The 11,485-nt window shown below is 34.8% G+C and overlaps 2 protein-coding genes across 6 annotated transcripts; both read right to left on the reverse strand.

Annotated features, from left to right (window-relative positions):
• Positions 1-4,336: 4,336 nt before the first annotated feature.
• On the reverse strand, positions 4,337-5,108 carry LOC111372186 (cysteine desulfurase 1, chloroplastic-like). Its single transcript, XM_022994391.1, has 3 exons — positions 4,878-5,108; positions 4,655-4,788; positions 4,337-4,551 (listed from the first exon to the last, which is right to left on the reverse strand). The coding sequence occupies exons 1-3, from the start codon at positions 5,073-5,075 to the stop codon at positions 4,383-4,385; spliced, it is 501 nt and encodes a 166-aa protein (XP_022850159.1). The 5' UTR covers positions 5,076-5,108; the 3' UTR covers positions 4,337-4,382.
• Positions 5,109-5,945: 837 nt separating this feature from the next.
• LOC111372187 (phosphoserine phosphatase, chloroplastic-like) lies at positions 5,946-10,841 on the reverse strand. Of its 5 annotated transcripts, none has more exons than XM_022994393.1 (9): positions 10,755-10,841; positions 10,497-10,640; positions 8,835-9,141; positions 8,410-8,542; positions 8,215-8,322; positions 7,162-7,255; positions 6,455-6,604; positions 6,327-6,380; positions 5,946-6,223 (listed from the first exon to the last, which is right to left on the reverse strand). In XM_022994393.1, exons 3-9 carry the CDS (start codon positions 9,064-9,066, stop codon positions 6,098-6,100), a joined length of 897 nt encoding a protein of 298 aa, XP_022850161.1. In that variant the 5' UTR covers positions 9,067-9,141; positions 10,497-10,640; positions 10,755-10,841; the 3' UTR covers positions 5,946-6,097. The 5 variants fall into 5 exon arrangements, with proteins under 5 accessions (XP_022850161.1, XP_022850165.1, XP_022850162.1 ...); XM_022994397.1 differs by having other exon boundaries at positions 8,835-9,156; positions 10,497-10,637; positions 10,755-10,815; XM_022994394.1 differs by having other exon boundaries at positions 10,497-10,637; positions 10,755-10,814.
• Between the last annotated feature and the right edge of the window lie 644 nt (positions 10,842-11,485).

The following is an 11,485-nucleotide window of genomic DNA, read 5'->3' on the forward strand; positions in this document are numbered from 1 at the left end:
AACTAAAAGTCATGTGAGTTTAACTGACTTTAATGTGTTGAGGACACATAAGCTCTAATTCATCCATTCAACAGTTAAGAGTATTTAGAAATACCGCCTAATGGACAAGATAAACTTTAGTAATAGAAAATATAAGAAGGTTGACTACAAAAAATCATTCAATTTTAACTTCAACACCAGCAGCTACTTAAGATGAAGCTCTACATACATGGAAGTCCTAAGATAGCAAGAGGTATCTGTATAAACCTCAAAGTCAACACTCGCACCTTGTTTTTTTCCTCTTATGAGTTCATTTACTGCAAAAGAAAATGAGGATATATCCACCATACAAACCTCTCATGTCAAAAAAGTTCAACTCATGCAAAGAATATTCTTTCCCAAAAATTGAAATGATTAAGGAATGTATATCAATCAAGAAAATCAATGTGAAATCATCAGAAGTCACTCCCATAAGAACTATATTTCCAGTTTTTCAGCTCTTCTGCTACTAAAGATATTGAAGTTTGAACTGAGACCAAAAAATGATGGGTTAGTCAGAAAAAGAATCAGTAAGAGTCAGCTTTCATCACTTTGACGGGTGCAGGAATTTCATTGCACTAGTCTACTGTCTTCCTTTTTTAAAATCCATATCTCACCTTTTTTGATTGTCATGTAAGGAAGAGTGAGATATGCAGTAATAAAATCCATGTTCTGCAACCAAATTTTCAGGACTTTCAACTCCTGAACTTTCATCAATTCACCAGACCGATATATCTTAATCGATTTCACTCAGAAAAACTATTTCACTGCAAAAAATCTTTGAGGAAAAATATTTCACACCAATTCTTGGAGCTATCTGACTTGTAAGCAGTTCTCAACCACGGTTTAGGGCAACATTCCAACCAAGCTGCATCAGGATACAATTGCTTCAACTGAACTTTCTCTGTCACCAAGGGCATGAAAACTTCCAACAAACCAACCTTGTGGTCCAGCTTTTGCCTTCCTCTTATAGGAATCTGATAGTGTAAAGCTTACCCCAAACTATTTCACTCTCCTTTCATTTTCCTTGATCCTCAAATCATGGAGATATAACCTACTATTTTACGCCAGTATACCTATGTATCCACTTTGCCTCCACCAAACCATAACCAATCAAGCTCAATCTCTATCCCTAAGCAAGCAGAGGAAAAGTACATAATCGTGCCCTCCAACCAGTTTGAGCTATTATCCTGATCTACAAAATCTAGTTCGAAATCAGAAATAAATAATCAATGCAGGGCTGAATGAAAAAATTTCCTTGACATTACTTACTAGAATTTGGCAATTCAAATGGAGAGAATAGTAACTCAATTTTTAGATATTCCTTGTTTACAATTCTATAGTTCTTTATCATCTTTTCCATCTCCAAAAAATTCATTTCAATTGCGGTTTCTGAAAAGTATACAAGCAGTCCTATTTACCCACAACATTAGGGCTAAGTTCGGATACTGAACCTAAGTTTGGAAAAAGAAAATTGAAGGTAAAGGCATATATTTTAACTTCGCACATTAATTTATCTCACTAAAATCTAGGATTCAAAAAGGAGAGCCCAGAAGTTGCAAAATTCTAAGCAGTGCAAGTTTATGTGCAAGATCAACAGAAGGAGAAATTTTTATGAGTTAACTATTAAGGAAAAAAAATCCTAATTTATGTGATTTGCACAGCAATTATGATGGCACTAAGTGTTGATAACACGAATGGAAGAATAATAACAGCTAAAAATAATAGCAAAATAGAACTAGACAAAGTACGCAGTTGACAATTTTGCCTATGTTAACAAAGCAAAATATTGTAATGTTTCACTATTAAAAAAATGGAAATCACAAAAACAATCGATCACACAAGCTCAAACTCTTCATCACTAATTTTCTGAAGAACAAAAACTATTTCAAGCCTCACTTTCACTCTTTTTGGCGGAGTATCACTTTTCATTGTGTTGGTGTTTTTCAACAAGCGAAACTGCACACATATATATAGCGTGAGAAACTTGCGGCCCAATTTTGGTCATGGGGGAGTTGCAATTTTAGGAGGTGCCAAAGTTGTAATATGCAACTTGTTATGAATCACATTTTTCGAACAAATCTTCACCTTGGCGACTAATTGAGCCAATACTTTCCCCTCGATTTCATAAAGAATGCTAATACTACGAGAATGAATAAACCTGTGCAATGCTTGAAATTCTCAGTAGGCACTCGCCTGGTTAGCACATCGGTTGCATTCTCCTTTGTGTGCTATGATCACAATATGTTGGAACATGTAGCTATTAGTAAGCCACATAACAAAACTTAGGGAACAAGATTTTTGCCCCTATTGCTCATAAGGATTTAGGGACCAAGTTTCTTGCGCTTATAATACACGTGTTTCCATTTGATGAAAACAAGTCAACAAACACAAAACAGAAAAACAGATGCAGGTCAAGTGAATGTTGTGGTAGTAAAGCCATTTTTTGGTGTTCACACTATGCAGTTGCATTTTGGTATTCAAATTTCGTGTGCATAGTTTGAACACCAAATTGCAGCTACGTGGTGCAAACACTAAAAAGTGGTTTTACCGCTACATGTCTACCCCTTACAGTCATTTTTATAGTAACTTTTTTATTCTCTCCACACTTTCCATTTCAATGCCGCTTACGTTTTCACTAGGCCAATAGAGGATCTAACCCATATGAACTTGTCATTATTGATTGGCTTTGTAAACATATCTACTAGGTTGTTTCCAGTATGGATTTTTTTATATCGACACTCCTTTTTTCCATCTTCTCACATACAAAATGATATTGAACTTGAATGTGTTTTGTCTTCGATTGAAATGATAAATTCTTTGCTAAGTGCAAAGCGCTCTGACTATTCCAAAATAGGGTAATCTAGTTGCAAACATTAATGAAAGAGCTCGAGCACAAACAAGAGAAGCTTGCACACCAAGTTCTACTACTATATATATGGTATAGAATCATTTACTTGTGGTATCTCATTCTTGTGAGAAAAATAAAGAGAGAGGGAGAGAGTTTAAGAGAGATAAAAAATGCTTGTAGTTTTTCCTTTGTTTAAAAGTGTGTTTTCTCCTATTATAAGAGCATGTTTGACATGGATTTTGAGAAGCCAAAATGAGCTTTTAAGATCCAAAAGCAGCTTTCTATTTGACTAATTTTACATAAGTGCTTCTTCTAGTAATAGAAAGCTAGTTCGATGAAACTTCCTCTAAAAGCACCTTCGGAATAGGAAGATTTTTTCAAAATTAGTTTTCAAATAAAAATTAAGACAACTTCCTCCGGAAGCTTTCTAATGGAAGCAGAAGCAAAAGCGAAAGACATGTCAACCAGGCCCTAAGAGAGGATTTATTATTATTGTGATCTCCTTATAGTAAAGAGAAGTTGTAATCCTTTTGTTATAGTCTACAATTTGCACGAGACTTTTTTTTTTCTTTCAATTTTCTCATTTCTAATTTAGTTGTATTTTTTGTGCTTCATACCACAACTTTCTTACAGAATTGAAGAGTGAGGAAAAACATTTTCTAGTGCAAGTGAGCTTTTGTTTTGTTGAGTCTAGTTGTAATATCCATTTTTTTCGAATAGTGAAATGCTAGAATCTTCCCCCACATAGGCAAAATTGCCAAAACACATATATCTGGTGCATTCCAATTATGCTATTATTTTTTCATGATATTCTTTTATCCATGTCATCACACTTACTGCCATCATAATCACTACATATTAGAATTATACGCTAATAATTACTCATATATGGCATTTGTTTGGGTTCCATTTTTTTAACTTAATTATTAATTCATTTATTTAAGACCATGAACATTGATAATCGAAGATTGTGGCCAAAAAATTAAATAGGTCAGAGGCCCTAACGATTCCTAAATTGTTAAATGGAATTGGTCAAAGTAGAATGACAAAACTACCCCAATAATAAATAATCATGGTTCAAGTTTGTGTGAATTTTGAGGGGCAAAATTCGTACTAGGTAAATTACAAATGTCACCGTTGTGAGCCATGTGGAAATGTGCAGTAGAGATGGAGTTATACATTTGTATAACAAAGTTCATGGGTCCCAAATTAAGTGAACTATAACTTAAGTTCAAAAAATGAAACCCAAATATTACAAATATCCGAAATTTCATGATAGCTCGAGGTCTAATCTAACACAATAATCTCCCAGTTAAATTTATGACAGATTCCAAAACTAACTTGAAACATTGATTAAGCAGAAACCTAAAAAAATAATAATAATAATAATAAAGAAGTTCTAAGAGGGCACCTCATCTCCGGCCTAATCTATCACAATAATCTCCCAGTTAAATTTATGACAGATTCCAAAACTAACTTGAAACATTGATTAAGCAGGAAAAAAAAAGGAGTTCTAAGAGGGCACCTCATCTCCAGCCTTCAAATTCGAGAGGCCCCAAGAGTAAGCCACTAAGTTGATCGCCTCAGTGGCATTTCTTGTAAACACAATCTCTCCAGACGACGCATTGATGAAATTCGCCACCTTATGTCTTGCTAATTCATATTCATCCGTTGCCTTCGCACTGCAACCCAAAAAAATTAAAAGTTTAAAGGAAATGATTAAGAAGATGTTTGGCCTAGGCTACAAAAGCACAACCAAAATATCCTTATATTCTTCAAAATTACCTTAAATAGTGAATTCCGCGATGAACATTGGAATTCCAAGCTTCGTAATACTTCTGTAATGCCAACAAAACCGCAGTGGGCTTCTGGGAGGTTGCGGCATTATCCAAATACACAAGCTTTTTTCCATTCACCTCCTGCGACAAATTGCAAAACCCCCCTCAATTAACACATCAAAAAAATTCACATACTGAACCAAAATTGAGTAAACAAATCCGGAAAGTGCCTGGTGGAGAATGGGAAAATCGGGTCGGGTGAGGTGACCGAGAGAGCCAGGACCGAGAATCGGGTTGGGTGAGGCGACCGTAACAGAAGCAGAAGCTGAAGGTACGGTGCAGAAGGCACGGTTAGCGCGTTTGGGGTTTGGCTTAATGATTCGGAAAGAATAAGGAAGTTTGAGAACACCTTCCATCGTATTCATCATCCGTCACTCCAGTCTAAGGATTGCAACATAATATATGTAAACGAGCGTATAACTAAGCATTATCCTTCTATTGTACTTTTTTCCTTTTTAAGGACCGAATTATTTTATATAAATTTACATGTAACCAAGAAAAGTAGATTTTACCGCGAGTAACTTTTTACTGATAAAATTAGAATTAAATAAGTTACTTATTTGACAGTTACTTTTTTGCTTGTCAGCTCTTTCGTTCTCTGTTTTAGGCATCTTTTGTGTTCATCCAATGGCCGATTTCCAGTGCGTTTTTTGAAGGGATTTGAGAAATCATACAATTTTTTTCTTCTTTTTAAAAAGGTTGAATCCCAACCTTGAGAGCTCCCACCGCCCCATCCCTAAAACTTTGTGAAGGAGTTAAATCGCAGAATATGCCCTCAACAAATCAGGAAATAAGAACTGCTTGTATACTGCGCCTACAAGAAGTCAAATTCCATATTTCAATAATTAAACCCCCACACTGCAGCTGCCAGCAAAGCTTGAGATAACCTCACTCTTATCCTTTGCATCACTAGGCTATACCCCGGAGGGCAATTTTTTTTTATTATTATTTAAACTAATACTATAAGAAGTGTATAAGAAGATTTATCCTTTTATACTTCATTTTGAATCATATTAATAATAATACCAAAAGAATTATGCTATCTAGTATCAGTGGTACTAAAACACCGATCTATATGGTATTATGTGATAAGTTCAATTAAAGATAAAATTATGTGATATATTTAATTAAACATGCAACTTAATGTCACTAATACTGTCACCTAAACTAGTGTTAAACATCAATAATGCTAAATATCACTGTTCATCATGTCAAAAAGAGGATAACAAACCAACAAATTATTGCATTTTTTTTTTTAAAGGACGAAATCTTATTCAATTCCAAACATAAAGTATACAGACCAAATTGCCAAATGTCAAGGATAAAAATGTAAATTGTGGCCACTCGTTCATCCAAGAAATACAATACAATGTAAAAACATGGCTATTCATTAGTCCAACGAATTAATCAGGTCCTTAAAATTGAACACCAACCAATCAGCTTTAGCTGCAACACCCTCTCGGAGTTGAACTCCCCCGTAGCATATAAACAAGTCAGAACCACCCGGCTGACGAGCCTATAAAAAGAAAACAAGAACAAAGTTTATGTAACATAGTAAAACAATGAAAATAACACTAGCCAGGGGCAAACTGACAAAAAAAGCTGAATGTTTCTCTCACCTCAAGATCAGTTGCACCATCTCCAATCATGACCATATACTTGTATCCTTGAGCCTGGAGAAATGAAGGAACAAGCAAAAGTTCACATCTTATGGAGTAAGGATGAAATAAGCCCACAATTTACTTGCCTTCCTTATCAGTTGAACTGCAGTTGCTTTCCCTCCGCTTCTTGAGGTTGGCTCCTTAGTATCGAATCCCAAGAACTCTCCAGAGCTTCCAAATAGAAGTTGATTGGCATATATGTTTTCAAGTGGTATACCAAGGATTGATGCCACAGGCTTCAAAGAAATATATAAAACTATAAGCTCCAAGTATAAACTGTCTCCTCCAACTAACAGACATCCTTTCAGGCATGACTAAAAAATTAATATAAGTATAGTTTTAGAAAGTTCTTTAGTGCATAATACTAGATCATTGTTTGCAAATTCCACAACACTATTAGTGTTTGGTTAAGCTTAAGATAAAAAAGTAAAAGTCACTTTTTAATGAAAGATCCAGTATTATACTATTATACATCAAACACTTTTTAGTCAACGATCTAGAAAGTGAGATGCAGCAATAACAATTGGATGAAGAGAAACAATTCCTGCAAAAGACTTATCGAAGAAAAATGCTATACATGTTGCAAGGGATAGAATCTTACAAAAAGGATTCTAAATACATTGCTGAATGACATTATATGCCCACAAATTTCTTAAAATTTCCAAACCAATATGAACAAGATATTGCAGAGTAGAAGAAATGTAAAAAGAAAAAATTGCTAATATGATTTTCCAGAGCAAAAAACAGACAATTGATTTCAATTTAATCACCAATTCAAAGTGAAGCTAAGTACATTTATCATTTGACGAAAGCCTCCGGAGATCAGATACACATCCGTACTCTTGTCCTTCAGCTTCTTAACCAACGTATCAATTCCCGGAGAAATTCTACATACCGAAAGAAGATAAGACAACCATGTACACAAAAACAAACTAACTATTACGCATAGGAAAACTTGTGCTTTTACAAATAAACAAGCTATGAGCTTCATTACTTGACTGTCCACTCATTTATATAATAAATTGGTGTTGTAAACCAATCAATTTGGTATTCATTTTGGAGCATGTAACAAATATTCCTTTGTAGGCGGTTTGAGAGCTGCTGCTCAGTCAATTAGTGATGAGATACTAATAATTCTGTGTGATATCAATATCTCTACATGAGATACAGCCAGATATGGTCTCCATATTTCCCTTCTTTCTAATAAAAAAGTTCAATGAGTTGAATATATATCGTCGATTTTCTATATTCGTCACTCAGGTTCTCAATTTCAAATCTATATAATTAAAACGGTTAAAACTCAAAATTTGAGCATTAAACTCATAAGCCCCCCTCCCACCCACCATCTCAACCTTGTCTCCTTTTTAGGAAGTTTCAAAAATAATGTCATTAACCGAAAATAAATAACATATCACCCCCTCTAGTTCTCATTTTCATACAGTGAACGAGGGATGGGGAATGAAGAAGGATTTCAGCACTAAGTGAAATTGTACCATGCACAAAACAGTATTGTTGAAGCAACCTTGCCATAGCATTTCCATTAAAAAGTTTTTTAAATTTCACATTTCTTAATTGTTCACAACTTAATGACTGTTTTTTTTTTCCCCATACCGTCTCAATATTGTCTTCACTCTTCCATGCATTCAATCATACTTCCTTGAAATAAAGGAACACAAAATCCCTCATACATCAGGAATTTTATTGATTATGTGAAGAATATTTTGGCAAATAAGGTGGTCCTCAATATATGCTAATATTTCTATCCAAAATAACCTCATGATGTTCCCTAAACAAAACAAAAATGGCCAAAAAACATGTATTTTTTCTAACCAACAAAGCTTAGTACCTTGGGGGCCTCTTCTCAAGGAAATCTTGCACCTGGGAGAGCGAAGGGTTGAAAAGAGATAATCTGGCAGCCAAAGCTTCCTCAAAAGGAATGGAGCCACTCATTGCCCTAGCAAAGCCAACACACTAATGTCAAATAAAAATTCTTAGTAACGAGAACAACCAGAGAACTGTACTAAACAAAATATCAATAGACCTAGCGGTCCACTCGGCAACTGCCTTTCCAGCTTCACAATAATCAGCAAGTTCATCAATGCCCTCATCCAGGCACACTGTACTGTCCACGTCGAAGCATACAGCATTGGCATTTCTCCATATATCAAGGACCTCTTGCAAAATTAAAGAAACCTCCTATCAGCAAACAAACTAGGTAGAATTCCACCATAATAAATTTTACATCACAGTTACTCCAGAACTAAAACACTAGTATTATAGTTAAACATTAATAGAACTAATCCAAAGTCTATGACATATAAATCCAAAAGCCAATCTAATGTCCTTAGCCTGCATAGTCGTAAAAGCATGATATAATACCCTTATCTTGCATGATTGTAAAAGCACAACATGCAAAAGGGATTCTGAATATATAGATAAATTATAGATGACATTGCATTTTTTTACCTTTGGATGGTAATGTGCTGTCAAAACGTCCCACTGCTGATGCCTCTAGTGGCTGTACTGAAGCAGCTACTGAATTGAATAATTTGGGATTATTCATGACTCTAATTGGACCAACAAACACTCTTTTCGTAACTCTTGGAGTGAATGTGGGAACGAAATTAGAGTTTTGCTTCTTGAAATGAAAAGAAAGCAGTGGATTGATCTTTATCCGAGCACTCATTAACAGCTCCATCGAAATTAAATAAGAGTGAACTTGAAGACTTGCACTAGGCCCAAAAAGTAATCAAAGAGCCTGCAGTTGTCGACTCTGAAAAAAAGTTTTCTGTTTATCGTATTATGATTACAGTCATACTAACACTAACGAGTGGTCAAATATTTCCTCAAAAAGTATAATAAACAATACTAATATAAGGACCAACGGTCAAAGTTAGATTTACATTGAACAGAAATGACAATTTTTACAATGATCTATTAATCACAATTATACAGACGGATATCATTTCTAATTATATGCCACGCAATTATGCGTGGAATGCATTTTTAGTTATAGCAGTGTCTACTAATAACATGAGCATTATGTATATAAGCAAGTAGTGCTCTATAGAATAAAAGTTTGAACAGAAGGTTCCAGTCTATTGTCAGTTTCCAATTCTACCCACAAAAACACACAGTACAATGATAAATTCCTAGCACCTAAAATCAAGCCAACTGGTTAACAAAGATTCACAGGGTGACAAACATATCTCGAGGGTGTCTAACAATCAACACACACAAACATATAATATAGCATCTCTGGCCTTCCTTAAAAGACTAAACAGTTTGCCTTTTTTTTATTTGACCTTTTATGATTGCATGATTGTATATGCTGCCAAAAAAGGCCCAAAAATATCTGCTTGCACATGCTATAAACATACAAGATTGTGAACTCAAATGCTCCATTTAGATCAAAAACCTAAATTTTCTGTTCTGCAAAGTCATATCCCAACTCTAATTTATCTCTAATTAACTTCTAATACATACACACTCCTTGTTCTTAATCATGAGATATATATTTTAGTATATGTATATCCAGGTGGGGGTTTAGTTGGTAGATTGGTATCAAGTCCACCCAAAATCTCCTAAAATGATGAATCTGTGAATCATACCTATCAGAAACACCTAACCTAACTTATGTTCATTATATTAAATTTTTTCTTTTGGTACATTATATGACTTTGAACCTTCTCATCTACTTTTTCTATCTAATGAACCTTATCCCAATTTGAGTGATATAATTGAAATTCGTGAGGTTGAGGCCAAAAACGGTGTTCTGTGACTAAGATTTGACAATCAAGAAGATAATTGAAAAAAAATCTGATCGAGAATATTCAAAGAACGCTGCTGAATTTGAGGGTTCTTCCACAAAGGGCCATTTTTACTCTTCAGTTTTTTGTGAAAATTATCTTATGTTTTTGTCCAAGTTTACAACTTTTTCATCATACCAGATTACCAAGGAATTTAGTATATGATATATTATTCCGCTACAATCACGTTCTTAATTTTAATCACTGAAAAAGGATAACTTTGGATATTCATGGGGCAAAAAATTCGAGGATATTAGCTGGTGAAAGAAATGAGAAAAAAATAAAATAAATAAATAAACAAAAAAATCTCACTAAGTACCTGTTTCGTCTATATTTATATTCCGTTCTGTATAGATCTCTGCCTGCCCCTTTCTCTTGTGAGAGTAAATCTTTGAAAGAGGAATCAGAAACACTGTGCAAATCTCCTCCCACCTACAGCATTACCGTCCGATCTGGTGCTCTTCTACATGAAAAAAACAGCATTGTTTTTATTCAGAAGAGATATACCAAACATTAAAACTTCTCAAATAAATCTTTAATTAAAGAAAGTTTATGAACATGATTAATAAAACTTAACTTATTGGAAACAAAAAATTCTCCAGGAAGAATGGTTTTTTCTCAAATTTGGAAAGTGATTATATACAGTAGTGCGGTGAGGTGTTCACCAACCACGATATCATTATTTTAAATATAAATATATAATTAAAAAATGAGAAAATTACCCAATTGGTCTCTGTTGACACATAAAAATTCAGCCCAAATCGAACAGCCCAGAGAGTAAAGCCCAATTGGAGGACCCCCAAATCAGATAGCCCAAAAAACGAAATCCAATTGAACGAATCAAGGTGAAGGCCCAAATAAGGGGCCCAATAGTGCGGTAACGCCATCGCCCAAGTTTGCAAGTCGCTCAGAGTCTGAACGAATAGAGTGGCATACGGTCGCCCAGAGTCTCGCCCAAATCTTCAAGTCGCCCAAGGTATCAACAAACATAACGCATTATGATTATCAAGAATGCAGTTATTGAGGCAGTTGCTAAAGTAACCTTACCACGTTCCACGACTCAAGGGGTTCAATCGAAAGCGATTGAACGATGCAAGATAATGGCAGCAGTTAAAAGGACAGTTTCATGACAAAATGGCCACTACAAAGAAAGTGGGTAGTTATAGGGCGATCAAGCAATTTTTTAGAGCAGTTAATCACAAAGGAATCGCCTATGAAGTATAAAAGGGAGAAAGAACATAGAAGCAAGGGACCGAATCCAAAACTCTCGAACAGAGAATATGTAACTTTCATTTCTTTAGCTTTTAG

Source organism: Olea europaea, chromosome 23 (assembly GCF_002742605.1).
Source record: "Olea europaea var. sylvestris chromosome 23, O_europaea_v1, whole genome shotgun sequence".
Taxonomy (NCBI): domain Eukaryota; kingdom Viridiplantae; phylum Streptophyta; class Magnoliopsida; order Lamiales; family Oleaceae; genus Olea; species Olea europaea.